The sequence below is a fragment of the Charadrius vociferus genome, unplaced genomic scaffold (assembly GCF_000708025.1).
Source record: "Charadrius vociferus isolate BGI_N301 unplaced genomic scaffold, ASM70802v2 scaffold758, whole genome shotgun sequence".
NCBI lineage: Eukaryota > Metazoa > Chordata > Aves > Charadriiformes > Charadriidae > Charadrius > Charadrius vociferus.
The window spans coordinates 2,824,141-2,838,432 of record NW_009649934.1 but is presented as its reverse complement, the minus strand read 5'-3'; the positions used below and the strand labels follow the sequence as shown (position 1 = coordinate 2,838,432).

Below are 14,292 nucleotides of genomic sequence, written 5' to 3'. Positions count from 1 at the left end.
CTTTTCCGAGACCATACAGCAGTGCGGCTATGCGGTGCAACCACGGCACGCCTCCCAGCTCCTCTTACTGCAATAATCCGGGGCAGGCACAGCTAAGAGTTGGCGAACGGGTCTTCTGCCAGCCTTTGATCTGCAGCCAGCCCGGCCAGGCACGACCCAGAGGCCGTCACCACGCAGCAAGTGCTCAGGAGCGCAGGAGGCTGGTGGGTCTCCGGTTATCGGCCCCAAAAGCTGCGCTGACACGTCCCTTATCAGCCGACGGCAGTGAGGGGCTGGACCTCCCCCCCCCGACTTAGCGCTGAGCTTCCCCTGGGCTTCAGGGATGTCCTCCGTGGTCTGCTGTGCCTGCTGGCTGGGGGAAGGGGAGAGGAGAGCCCCCCACCACAGCCGGGCTGTGACCCCAGGAAGCCCAGGGTCGCCCTGCACTGAGGATGCTGCGGCTAAGGGGCAGGCGGAGATGATGGATGGGACAAGGCGGTTACAGTGGCCCCGACAATAAAGAAAAACACCGTGGCCTTGGGAGATAATGAACACAAAGGAGAGGATGTTTCTCCGGGCTCAGCCATCAGTTTAGCCACCCCGCAGCTGCCGCAGAGACCGCCCGGTTCCCTGCCTCGAGGGTCGGGGCTTGTGTCAAATGCCTTGTGCACGTAGACGGACTCGGGGCAAGAGGCTGGTTTGTGTGCAGCAGCTTCTGCATACAGGGTCTGGATCCACAGCACGTGACATCCCCTTGGTGAGGGAGCCGAACTGTGCCACAGAGTCAGTCTGAGACCCCCATGGTCATTAATGCTACCGGAGGTCTCATGGTGCAAGTGCAGGGCAGTGAGTCCTTCCTGGGTCCTCCCACGCGCTATCACAGCGGCAGGGAGGGCTCCTCCATCATCCCGCCTCACCTTGTCCTCAGATGGGGACACGGCAGGTCAGAGAGTGACCAGTGGGTGATGTTCCCTGGGACCAGCCTTGCCCCACTCTGCTTAATTACAGCCATGTATTGGGTGAAACTTTGACCTTCCCTCCCACCCCAGCCTGACTCCCCAGCACCCTGCCGGACATTTCCCCCGGGATCCGGCCGGTCCCGGGGGTGTGGGCAGACGTGGGAGGGTGGGCAATGCGCAGCAGACCGCTGGGGACCCAGAGGTGACAGTGGCCCACAGGCAGGGACAGGAATTCAGCTGTTAATCCCATTTAGCTGGTGGGAAATGGCTTGGAAAGCTGCCCCCACCGTGTCCATGGCACCCCTTGGGAAACCCGAGGGACAGCGGGGAGTGAAGTGGGGCTGCGCACAACTTCTGTGGGAGCAGGAGGAGAGCCAGGAGCTCCCCGACACAGCTGGGGAGAGGGGGATGTGTGTCCCGAGGTAACTGGAGCTCTGACCCTGGAGGAAGGGGAGAAGGAAACGCTAGCTGGGAGCGGGACTGGCTGTGGCGGCGTGGATCCGGGCAGGGACCCCTGCCTGCGGCCCAGCAGGTCCTTCCTCGCTGGGACGAGCGGACGTCAGTGGCATTTCCAGCTCGCAGGCACTGGCCCCGCTTCCCCTCTGGCCTGGAAACGGGGTGGAAGGAAGAGAGACGCAACCTCCCGGGGCAGCTGGTCCCCTTTGAGCGGAGCCGTGCCCGTCCCCACGTACGCCCCACCTGCGCCCGGGGCCGCATGGCCGCCCACGCTCCCATCTGCCCGGCCAGCACCGGCTCCCTTTAACAGCTTCCCTCCCTCCGTTCCTGACACACTGCTTCAATTTTGGGTAATTTCTCAGCCTGGGTCTTACAGACCACCCCAGGTTTCCAGCCACACTTCGTATCCCTCCAGTCCCCATCCAGCAGCAGCCCATCTCCGTCTCCCCTTCCCGTGGCCCTGGTTTTGCACTGTTCCCTGCACAGCACCAGAGCCAAGAGCAGCCTTGCCAGCGCGGCCAGCCATCACCCTCTCCTTAGCCAGATCCTGCCACTTTTGAAGAGGAAACTGATGTGTTATGACTTCTGGAAGCTCTGAGGCGCACCTCGGTGCCGGTCTCCTTGATCCCTGGGAGCAGGCGTTCGCCGGGGCGGCTGCTGTGGTGATCCCGTGTCCGGTGCAGTGGCCACCCCTGCCATGCTGGGGGATGCTCGTCCCGGCAGCCGACCCCAAAACCTGGTGCTGCACGTCACGGACTGATGCAGGCCCCGGGGATGTTGTTTCAGGAGCGGTGAACCAAGAGACAAGAGCTTATTCTCTCTCTCTCTCTCACACCCACACGCCTGCAACGGTGCCGGAGGGGCTCTGGTAGCCGCCCCCGGGCTTCTGCGCAGGAGCAGCTACAGGCTGAACAGCAGAACCTTCCCTGCTGCCCTGCCACATCCATGGTGGGGTCCATGGCACACTTTCCCCCTCGGCGAGGTGGCTCTTCACTCCAGCAGTGCCAAAGGGGTGCTCTGAAAAGCCCTTTTCCTGAGCCGGTCTAATGCCGGGTTTAGGCTGTCTCTCAGGATGAGAGGGGGTACAAAACGTGGGGTGGCAGAAGCAGGGTCAGAGCAGCACCGGAGGCAGCGGGGGACTTCCCTTACAAGATCTTTGGGCCGGGGATTGGACATCCATCTGTCTGTCTGTCCTGGTGCTTGGGCTAAAGCCCAGCAGCCAAGAGACACTTCACAGCTGAAAAGGCTCAGGGACGGACGGAGGAGAGAAGTGCCCAGCCTGGGCTGTGGTGGCTGTGTTTCCACACAGCCTTTCCTTGGAGGGATGCTTTGCCCCAGAAAATAGCCAAAATCTTTTTTATATCAACTCTCTCAATCCGAAGCCCAGGGAAAACATTCTGGGAGCCATGGCAAGCGAGTCTCCTGTGTTGTCAGCCTTCTCCCCACAGTTCTGGGGTGCAGAGGCTTTGGGGCTCCAAGAGGTCCTCTGAAAGGCAGGCTGGAAGCTGAGCAACCTTTGCTCCTCAGGCTGGACCGCTGTCCTGCCCCAAGCCTCCAAACCAGCCCAGGGCAAGGTCAGGGTAGTTTTCTTCTTTGTAGGAGTGACTCACTGTTTCCTCCAGATAGGCGGCTTCATGATGAGCTTTGGAGCACCACGGGTGGTGTTTTTCTGAGAAGGCAGTGGCAGGAAAGCTGCGTGTCCTTGGGGCAGGGGTGGGGAGCCAGCGCTGTCCCGCAGAAGGGGAGCATGGGGCCTCTGGCTGCTTGTTGTGTCGTTCATGGAAGGGTTTCTCTTTCTCCCACCTTGTGCTCCTCAGATCTGCTGAAATCCAACAGCTCTCGCCTGTTGCTGGCCTCAGGGGATGGGCTGGATTTCCAAGCCCTTTTGGTGGATGAAGACAGGGCCTGGCTGATGGTGGGAGCAAAAAACCACATCTTCCTGCTCCACCTGGACCATCCCAGCAGAGAGCCCGAGAAGGTCAGTGCTGGGAGGAGGGTGTGAGCGTGACCCTGTCCAGGCTGGTCCCTTCCTCCCTGGGAGCCGCTCCTCATTCCCATGCCGGGGCGTGGGGATGGATGTTCTCCCAGCTGGGCTGGTGCAACATCACCAGGGACACATTTACACCAGGATGTCTCAATCAGTGGGGTCAACCCCTCCCTGGCGGTGTTGACCCCTGCGGGGACAGGGTGACGCCAGGGGAGGGACAGGGCGGCCTGGCGAGGAGAGGAGACCTAGGTGGACCCCGGGTGAGGTGGAAGGGCAGTGCCCGGAGCCCTGCCATCACACCTAGTCCCTGCCGCTGCTGCAGGAGCTAAAACAACTCCAAGCAGCGGGTCGGCTAATGTCATCCCAAGACATCCTGCTGGCAGGGTGCGCAGCTCAAGCCCGACAAAAGGAAAGCCCATTAAGGCGCCGCAGCCTGGCGTTCCCACGGGCCGGGATCCAGCAGAGCCTGCCCACCACCGGGGCGTGCCGTGGCCCACCCAGGCTCTGTCCCCGCGCCAGGTTCTCTATGAGCCTCTTTGGCAGGCTGCCTGCTGGGCTGGGACAGGCCCTGGGGACCCAAAGGGGGTGTCGGACCCCATCACAGAGCAGCCCCGTGTCCTCACCGTGCCCCTGAGCCTGGTGGCAGGTTTTGGCCGAGCCCGTTCCCACCGGTGGCTGGGGGAGCCAGCTGAGCCAGGCAGGGGAAGGAAAGCGGGGGCTGCATTGGTGGGGGGTCTCTGTGTTGCAGATTTTCTGGCCAGCCCCCAGGGAGCAGGTTGAGCATTGCCAGCTGGCCGGGAAGAACGTGGAGGTAAGCAGGGCCGGCAGCCCCCGGCTCACGGCCTTTTGCGGTTTGCCACGGGTATTTTAAGCACCCACATCACCCCGAAAGGGAGCATGGGGGTCTGCCTAAGAGAAGGGTGTCGAGCCGGCCAGAGTTAAGCTCAGCTTGCCAACTCGCGGCGCAGGATCTGGCCAGGCTCCCGCATCCCGAGCAGCCACGCCATGGGGCTGGGCACGGGCGCCCGGGCCTGGGCTCAGCCCACTAACAAACATCTCCCCTCGAGCAGACGGAGTGTGCCAACTTCATCCGCCTCCTCCAACCCTTCAACAGGACCCACGTGTTCGCCTGCGGCACCGGCTCCTACCAACCCGTTTGCGCCTTCATCCAGCTGGCAGCCAGGGGGAAGGTGAGGGACACCCCGGCCAGCCATGTCCCCACTGCAGAAGGTGGCAAGAGAGACCCATGCAGCCAGTGGGGGGGAGAGGGAACCCCAGAGCCTGGGGAGGGAGTCCAGCCAGCCTGGCACAGTCCCTGCCACCTGCATGACTTTGCTGTGTGTGGCGAGTAGTAGCCCCAGCTTGGCACTGCCAGGTTGCCCCATGGGGACAGGACCACGATCTGCTCACTGCAGAGCCGGGCACACTGGCCTCCTTCCCACTCTTCTCCACATGCCCAGCTTGTTTCCAGCCTCCCCCTGGGCTGACATCTCCCCTTTGGCTCTGGCAGGGTCCCGGGGCTCCCCCCATGAGGTTGGTGACCCACTCCTTGGAATCGGGGCGAGGACGGTGCCCGTACAGCCCCCACGAACCCTTCACGGGGCTCCTCATCGGTAAGAGGGAGCAGGGAGCAGAGGGGATGCTGGAAGGTGGGAGCGTTGGGAACGGTCTGTGCTGGCAGCGGTGCCTGTGCCCTGCTGTGCTGTGCACGGCTGCGGTCCTGTGGTGCTGCCCGAGCGGGTACGTGTGAGAGGAGCCATCCTGCAGAGCCTGGTCCTGCCCCGGCTCACCCCGACCTCGTGGTTTCTGCCCAGAATAGCGAATGTGGGGTGCAGATTGAGTGGGGGTGTGCGGGGGCACCAGCCTGCTCACCTCGTACCGGTGCTGTGGAAGGGCTGGGTGGGTGTGGGGCCAGAAGCCATGCTGGGTCACGGGTCTGGAGGAGGCTCCCAGCCAGGCTGTGCCACCTCCGCTCTCCCCGAGTCTCTGAGGACACAGGGGTGTCCTGCCAGGGAACCTCCAGCAGTGACACCCCAACTCACCCACTCTCCGTCTGACCCCGCAGATGGGGAGCTGTATTCGGGCACCTCCAGCGACTTCATGGGCAGCAGTGCTGCCTTCTTCCGCACCTGGGTCCGTGGGGCCGAGCAGAGCTACATCCGGACAGAGCAGAACCAGGACCACTGGCTACACGGTAGGAGCAGGGAGACCCGTGGGGCGCGAGGGGCTCCGGAGCTCAGTGGTCTCGACCCCTTCTCTCCGGGGGGAAGCACTGATGAAGCTTCTGGTGGGACCCGTGCTCCAGCATGCACTCTGCAGCCTGAGCACCAGGAGTGGGGCTCTGCCTTCTGGGTAGCAGGGTCCCCACAGGGCACTCTGCGTACCCTCAGGGTCTCACACTGCTCCCGAGGGCTTCCAAGGGCAGTACATCAGGGTCAGATCAGGGCACAGGGCCATGTCGTGCTGCTCCTTCCCCCTGCAGAGCCCGCGTTCGTTGGCGCCTATGCCATCCCTGATACCTACAACCCACACGATGACAAGGTCTACGTCTTCTTCCGCGAGACGGCCATGGAAGCTGGGCAGTGGGAGAGGCGGCACATCCACGCCAGGGTGGCCCGGGTCTGCAAGGTCAGTCACCAAAGGTCAGCATGCTGTGGCTGGGTGTCCCGCCATGTGGGCTTTCACCTCTTCTGGGCCATGAGGCATCCCAAACAGGGGCCAACATAAGGCATGGGGCTGTCACCACACCTCCACCACAGATCAGAGGGCTCAGGGCTAGGGGTGTCCTGCTATGGGGTGGGGGAGGCTTGGAGAGGCTGGGCTGAGCCCGGCTCTTGATGCCCGGCAGAACGATGTCGGAGGGAAGCGCAGCCTCATCAACCGCTGGAGCACGTTCCCCAAGCCCCGCCTGGTGTGCTCCATCCCCGGGCCCCAGGGCACCGAGACCCACTTCGACCAGCTCGGTGAGTGCACAGCCCAGCCGCAGCTGGGAGCAACGCTGCTCCTCCACCGCTGCTCCTTCCCGTACAGCCAGGGAGGTGGGCACAGCGTCGCAGATGCCCGCCTGCACCCCCTGGACCTGCCCTCCAGCTCCCCGGTGCCTCACCTCCACCCCTCTCTTTCCAGAGGATGTTTTTCTCCTGCGCACCAGGGACCCCCAGAACCCCCTCGTCTTCGGCCTCTTCACCGTCTCCAGGTGAGCGGGGCTCTGGCCAGCCCCTGCCTGGGGCAGTTTCCCCCAGTTCCTCACCACTTCTGCCCCCCAGGGAGCCCTGGGGGGGAGAAGGGCAGGACCAGCACCCAGCTGGGAGAGGAAGGGCTACCGGCCATCTCACTGCTCTCCCTGCTGCTGGTTCACCAGCCCGTTGGCCAAACCACCAGGTTTGGCATCGGCACAGCCAGCAGTCCCCCAGGCTGGACTGGCTGTGCCAAAGGGATTCTTGTCACCCCCTGGGTGCCGTGCATGACTCCCGGGCTGCCAGGGGACAGCGTGGGCTCGGGCGCATGGGTGTGCGTGCGCCTGGTCCCCGCGGAGCAGCAGGGACACTGACAGCCCCGCGCTCCCCTCGCAGTGGTGTCTTCAGTGGCTCTGCCGTCTGCGTCTACTCCATGGCTGCCGTGAGAGCTGCCTTCAGCGGCCCCTTTGCACACAAGGAGGGATTCGACTACCGTTGGGTAGAATACAAGGGCCGTGTCCCCTATCCCCGTCCCGGCACGGTAAGGGGCTGGGGTCCAGGGTGGGGGGGAGCGGGATGGGCTGGCCTGGCCCTCACGTGGTCCCCCGGTGTTGCCACACAGTGCCCCAGTGAGACGTACGACCCCCTCCTGCAGTCCACCAAGGACTTCCCCGACGAGGTGATCAGCTTCATGCGCGCCCACCAGCTGATGTGGGAGCCCGTGTACCCGCAGGGCCGCCAGCCCGTCCTGGTGAGGGTCCCCCTTACCGGCTGCGGCGGCTGCTGGTGCACCGGCTGGAGATGGAGAGCCGGCACTATGACGTGCTCTTCCTCGGCACAGGTGGGAACTCACCCCAGCTTTGGGGACGCTGCCACCGCAGGGCAGCTTGCGTGGCACATCGGTGCCGTTGGCTTGAGTGGCTCCCAGCCCTGACAGCTCCTTCTCCCGCTGCGTTCACAGATGATGGTAAAGTCCTGAAGGTGGGGCTGGCCGGCGGGGGGAGCCGTGGCACCGAGGTGATCAGCCTGGAGGAGGTTGGCGTCACTAAGGTATGGGACTCCAGGCCGGGCTGGACAATGTAGCCTCCCATCACCCTGTGGCTCCCTCCTCACAGGCTCCTGCAGCAAGTCCCTGTCCTCTATCAGGGAGGTCCCTCACCTCACTACTGGTGGCTCCCACCTGCCCTGACCCACAGGCCACGCCGTTAGCATGGAGGTGGAGCCCGGGGGATGGCAGCCAAGTCATCTCCCAGCTCCCCATCCAGTCCCTAGGGGGGGTGGAGGTGGCACACCAGAGCCTGACCTAAAACGGAAGGGCTGAGCCCAGGTGTGACAGCACGGCTGCTTGCATGGAGCAGGTGGAGCTGGGACCAGGGAGCTGGACCAGGGTCCTACCGCCCCACCACCCCGGGGTCCCGGCCCCACGGGCAGGGTAGGGCACCCGGGAGGGACCGACATGGCTGCCTTCTCCCCTCCAACCGAAGGGGGTTGTTCCTCCCTCCTGCTTCTTCGCGGAGCAGCTGAGGGAGAGGGCACAGAGGGTGGCTGGCCCCAGCCCCTCTGCCCGGGTCCCCTGGGCTTGCTCATTTAGGGAACGGGCTGCTGCCGGGGGGGTACTGACTGCCGCCCTTCTGCTCGCCCGTGCAGCAGGAGCTGTTTGTGAGCAGCACCCACGGGCTGCTCCAGCTCTCCCTGTACCGCTGCGAGCTCTACGGCAAAACCTGCACCGACTGCTGCCTGGCCAGGGACCCCTACTGCACCTGGGACGGCAGGACCTGCGCCCCACACATGTTCACCGAGAAGAGGTGAGCGTCTGCCCGGGCCAGCCCCGCTGTCCCCCTGCAAGGGGATGGCCTTCGGAGCAGGGAAGGGCAAACCGCCGGCCCTGGAGCTTCGTCCGTCAGCCCAGACGTGCCGGCCGGTCCCCCAGCCCTCCCCTTCTGCCTGGGTGCTCTGGTGTGGAGGGGCCCACGGTGAGTGCCACCCCGCAGCCCTGTCTGCTGTCCCACAGGCGTGCCCGCTGCCAGGACGTGCTGAAGTCTGACCCGCTCAGCCAGTGCCAGGACACCGCAGAGGGTGAGCGCCAGCCCCAGCCCCTCCGAGGAGCCCCAGGGTGGGCAGCCAGCTCAGCCCGGGGGACAGCAATGCCCAGGACAGCGGGTGGCACGGCGCTGGGACACCAGTGCCCACCAGCACCATCCACCACAGACCCTGTGCAGGATGCTCCCTGCTGCCCTCCCTCCCCGCCTGTCACACAGCTCCCACACGGGGTACTCACCCCTTCTTCTGTCCCATCCCCTGCACAGGGACCGCCGCCGTGGAGAAGCTGGTTTTTGGGGTGGAGAAGAACTCAACCTTCCTCGAGTGCCTGGCGCGCTCCCCGCAGACGACCGTCCGGTGGCTGGTGCGGCACGGCGAGGAGATGGGCCTGAGCGAGGTACAGGGGACAGGGGACGGTGGGGACGAGGCGCAGGGGTGGCTCGGTCCCCGGGACTGACCCACGGTGCTCCGCGCTTTGCCCCAGGTGAGGAACAACGGCCACTTCTCAGTGCTGGAGCAAGGGCTGCTGATCCGCCAGCTGTCGAGGGAGGACGCGGGCACCTACGAGTGCCAGGCGGTGGAGCGCTCCTTCTCCCGTCCCCTCACCCGGTACAGCCTCCGCGTCATCAGGCAGGAGGCCATGGAGGTGCCACCTTACAAACGGAGCAAGGGGGCCGAGCTGGGAGGGACCCACCAGAGCCCCCGGCCCCGGATTGACCTCCACCCGGGCTACAAGGGCTTCCCGCGGGCCCTGGGGGCACCGGGCACCAGCCTGGATGTCTACTGCAACGCCCTGCGGCACCAGGAAAGGCAGCGGCAGAAAGCCTGGCACCAGAAATGGCAGCACCCGTCGCCGGACAGCAAGAGCGGCCGTGTGCGGAGGCACCCCCAGCCCCTGTGAGGGGGCAGAGGGAGCCGGGACCGCCCGCAGCTCTCTTCTCGGTCTCTCCCAGGGCCCTTCTGGCACGCCGGCATCAGCTCCGAGACACCTCTCAGCTTCCCGTGCAGAAACGCCTCGCTGTTACTACCTCAAACCCCGCCAGTCCCCGCTGCATCTCCACAGGCCCCACGGGGGCACGCCGGGGCGAGGGCGCACAGCCCACACCGGCTCTCCGAGACTCAAAGCTATTTACACCCTGCAGAATATTTATTCTCCTTGTTTTCCCCCGGCCCCTAATGATGATCGCCATCAGCAGAATCGATAAGCAGAGAGCAGGGAAACAGCCAGCTCTCACAAACGGTTCTCTGACACCCGGCAGCGTCCACAGACCTCCGTGCAGCCGGTCTCCCTCCCCTCCGGAGGCGGCAGACTCCTTGCTGCAGCCGCGGCGCCCCGGCGTGATGCCCACCAGGGCGGCTGCGGAGGCACCAGCGGGAGCCCAAATGCCACTGGAGGCAGCAGGACACGGCCACTTGCTGAGCCCGGGCTCCGGCAGTGGGGCACCTGGGGTTCGCAGAGATGCCCGTGCCCAGCCCAGCTCCCATCCCCTTCAAACCACACCACAATTTTAAAGTTTTTATGTTCCACAAAAAAAAAAAAAAGAAAAAAAAAAGAGAGAGAAACAACAGGCAGTTATACCAACTTACAATTTATTATTTTTTTAAAAAATGACATGAAACACAAGTAAAAATAAATACATCATATAAACAACAAATTGTTCAAAGTCTCTGCTCTGGGAGATCAGGCGAGCACATCCCGTTCGACAGAGAGAAGAGGGAAGCACATGATCATGCGTGGGGCCAACCGACCGACCCACCCTGCTAGCGATACTCCTCTTTCCAACCACAAAAAGACAGGCCACAAACTAAGGCGGTAGTAAAAAAGAAAAGAAAAGAAAAAAAATAAGAAGAAGAAAAAAAAAGAACCCCAAAACAACAGAAAACCCCAAATGAGACTCAGCGATGGATTTCTTCAGGCTCCTGTGGATCTGCCAGAGACGCCAGCTCCGAGCCGGGTGCCACGGAGCAGCAGCGCGGCCGTGCACGGTGGCGGCGGTCGGGAGGCGGCAGAGGTTGGCTCTCCCTCACTCGCACCGTCGTCCCTTGGAAGGGAGCGCTTGCTCCGAGTTGCCAGGAGCCATCATCTCACTGGAACCTAGCTGGACTAACTGGAGTAACAAAATTCATCCCAGAGTGGCGAGAAACACCAGTGGTGAAGGTATTTTGCTGTACTCGTCCCTTTTGGCCTGGAAGCCATCTGCAAACCAACAGCAATTCTCTCGCGTTACGCCATTTGCTGACATCATTAAGCCAAAATACACATCATTTCTAGAGAAGCCCCGTGGAAATGCCAGAATATTTGCTTTCTGTGAGTACCCCCATCCACCCCATCACCCTCCCAGGTGTCCTGGGGAGGAAGGGGGCAAACGTGCAGCAGATCCTCCACGGGCCAAGGCTGGGCTGTGTTGCCCCCACCCCGCAGCCGACCACAAGACCACCGAGTCCCGGGCACGCAGCAGCCACGGCCATCCCCGTGCCACCATGTCCCACAGCGGTACCCAGCCTTCGCCCGACTGTCCCCGGGAGCGGAATCCCCGCACCTAAGGGAAGGGGCGAGGGCTGGGTGCCGAGGTGCAGGGCAGCGGGCTCTGCCCCAGCCTCGGGGCTGTGCTCCAAATTATCTTCCTTAGTGTCCAAAAACCTCAGCGGAGAGTCCCACACTGCTGTCCTCAGTGTCACCCGCAGCCCCGCTGGCCGCCAACTGGCAGCTGCTTCCGTCCAGCCATTCGGAGACAGAAATTCAGCAGCAAAAGAAAAAAATTAACCCGTGCAGGGAAAGCCCCCGTTCCAGGCTCAGGAGAACCGAGATGTGGAGAACCTCTACAGCAGAACCATGTGCTGAAGAGAAGCCTGGGGAGGGCAGATGAGGGAGAGGGGAGTCCCACGGGAGAGGAGTTTTAGGGCTCTGAGAGGTCTCCCAACTTGGAAAGCCCCCTGGCTAACTCGCACACCCTTGTGGCTTCTGTGGGGTGGAGGAAATCCTTCCCACAGCACCGTGGAAGAGCAGGTCCTTCCGCTTGCCTTAGAGCAGCCCCCGTCACCGCCAGCCCTCAAGGCCGCTGCATCACGGTGCTCTCTGCCACCACCTCTCAGCCATGGCTCTGAGGGGGCCGGTCCCTTGCTAAGGGGGTGCTTGGGGCTGGTACGTGGGGCAGAGAGGTGCCACACCACCCCCCGGTACCCAGGGAGGATGGTTGGGGCTCCGCTCGGGTACCTGCTGAGCAGGGACACCGTGCTGTGGTTGCCCTGATCCACAGATGCTTGCCAGCAAGAGGAAGCCCCTCGCAGCAGGTCACATCTGGGGGCAGCCGCACCATGGGAGGGCAGTGAGGGGTCTCCGAGCCACCATGGCCACGCAGGAGCTGGGAGAGCCCTCACCCCTCGCCCTGCTGCGGGGAGGTTAACAGATGGCCCGTGTGCCCTGCGGCAGCCGAGCACCGGCCGCCTCCAGCTCCTACGGTCACACGGTCGGGCTGTGTCCCGGAGACCCCTGGGAGGACATCAGACAGCAGCACAGGGCTGCATCAGGGCCTGCTCAGGAAGTCCCGGGTGCTCTCCTGGCAAGGCAAGGAGCAGAGAAAACGGTGTGCAGTCACAGGTACCGCATCAGAGCCGCAGTGCCAACTGCCCCCAGCCCACTCTCCATGCCTCGTCCCAGCACAGAGCCACAGAAAAACCCTGATCAGAGAGGACTCGGGAGGCTCCCTGGGATGAGCCCCACCACGCTGACCACCACCAGCGAGGACAGGGGCTGGGGCAGGGCTCTGGTCTGCTCCCGCTCCGGCCTCCCCCACGCGCCCGCAAGGTCTCAACACTTGCTACTCTCGACAAGGAAAGCCCTTGCCTAGGTCCATTCCCCAAATCCACCGGAAAACTGACAGCCTCACAGGGATACAACGGACATCTGGGCAAGCTCGTCATACAATCAGTGTCACAGGGTTGTGCATGAGGCGGACACACAGAGCACAGGAGGGCATGACTCACAGACGCAGCACTGTCAAGTCTTTGGAGAAACTTGCATGAACACCATCAGTTAATTTGCTTTGTTACTTTTGTGGGGGGGTTTGATTTTTATTTCCATGGTGCATCCAAAGACAAGTTGTCCAGCAGTTTGCTCAGAACCCCTCGGTTTTCAACTCCTAGGATATGTTAAAGAAGAAAGCACTATTTTAATGTTTGTTTTTTTTTAAAAAAAATAATTAAAATAATTTGCATAGCTAAACTGTTGATCTAAGGCTTCTATGAATGGTGTGGTTATGTTTGACAGACAATGTCCATTAAACAGAGAAAGACACTAGGAAAGCCCCGTAACATTTTTTATTATGTTTTTGTAACACACGCGTGCATACACACCCCTCTCTCTCGCTCAGGAAGGGAGGTCCCCATCTTCCAGCACCCCTTTGATGGAGGATGTCAGGACATCCTGCCCTTTCCTACACCCAGTTGGTCCCAGCAAACACCAGCGACTGCAGCTTCCCTGGCCAAGGAAGACCCCTACAGGCTACCACTGCTCCACGGTCCCGGCCACGCTCCAGGGACATCCCACACGGGCGAGCGCATCTCCTGCCTGGTGACACCCAGATGTGACACAGAGGTTGCTGGATTTCAAGTCTCCATCCTAACGCATTCACACACAGAGTCACACACACCAAGTCCAGCTGCATTTGGGTAGCCCAGCCTGTCCTTAGGGGCCCTGGCGCCGAGGCGAGCAGCCAGCGCGGTCGCTGTCGGGGCTAGGGCCAACCTCTGCCGACGTGTGGGGAACAGCAGAGCTGGGCTGAGTGCCGTTCCTCGTGCGAGGAAAGGCAATTCCCCGGCAGGAGCTCGGCCTTCCCAGCTCCGCACACCTCTCAGCCCTCCTCCTCCCTGGGAATGAGCACCGGAGGCTTCCACACATGCTCCTCCACCTGCCCCGACATGACAAGAGGACTCCATCCTCCCTCCGGCTGCTGCAAAACACCCGGAGCAGCTCCTCCCTGCTCTGGGACAATCCCCCCATGGGGCACATCCAGCCAACGCGACACAGATCAGCTACAGGCAACCTCCGCAGCTGGCCCCGCTTCTAGGCTATGCCTTTGTCAACCAGCTGCTTCTCCCCACACAGACAACCCAACAAGCGACCACTGCATGATGGAGGCCAGCATTTTATTTTTTTTTAATACGGAAATTAATTTAAAGGTAGAAAGAAAGAGTCCCCCAAACAATAAATATTACGCCTTCATGAAATAAATTAATGTAGAGATTCTGTGCAGGGGGAAGTTGCTCCAATCACAGATTCAACAGCAACCAGCACTGGGTCCAGCGTCCCCTCCCAACCTTCTCCACTGCCTGGCGCTGTTCAGAAGGAGCAGCGAGCCCACCTACCCCCACATCTGGTGGGCCACAGCAGGGCGAGATGTGGCCTTCACACAGCCTGGCAGGGCCATGGAGCCGGGGAAGTCACCATGAATCCCCTCCAACAGCCGAGATGTCTGGGATTGCTCCACTCATCTGGCACACAGAGCTGGCATCAGAACCACAGGACCAACCTACCTTGGACACGACTCTCCAGAAGTACCCGGGGGAGCCCCCTGCCAGTGCCCTGCCCTCCTCCCCAGAGCAGGTGCCTGCCTGGAGCCCTCGCACTACTTTCATGTGAATTTGAAGAGGATGACAAATTGTTTGTGGGGTGTTTTGTTTCTTTTTTTTTCTTCTT

General features: G+C 62.2%; 1 protein-coding gene across 1 annotated transcript in view; it reads left to right on the top strand.

Annotated features, from left to right (window-relative positions):
- Positions 1 to 9,498, top strand: part of LOC104291991 (semaphorin-3D-like) — an 11,390-nt gene extending 1,892 nt beyond the window's left edge. The window contains 16 exon segments of the mRNA XM_009891303.1: positions 3,212 to 3,372; positions 4,130 to 4,192; positions 4,452 to 4,571; positions 4,892 to 4,994; positions 5,447 to 5,575; positions 5,864 to 6,009; positions 6,230 to 6,344; positions 6,508 to 6,577; positions 6,954 to 7,098; positions 7,180 to 7,315; positions 7,318 to 7,398; positions 7,519 to 7,607; positions 8,205 to 8,362; positions 8,569 to 8,633; positions 8,864 to 8,994; positions 9,082 to 9,498. Of these exon segments, the coding sequence (XP_009889605.1) occupies positions 3,212 to 3,372; positions 4,130 to 4,192; positions 4,452 to 4,571; positions 4,892 to 4,994; positions 5,447 to 5,575; positions 5,864 to 6,009; positions 6,230 to 6,344; positions 6,508 to 6,577; positions 6,954 to 7,098; positions 7,180 to 7,315; positions 7,318 to 7,398; positions 7,519 to 7,607; positions 8,205 to 8,362; positions 8,569 to 8,633; positions 8,864 to 8,994; positions 9,082 to 9,498 (2,129 nt within the window).
- Positions 9,499 to 14,292: the final 4,794 nt, after the last annotated feature.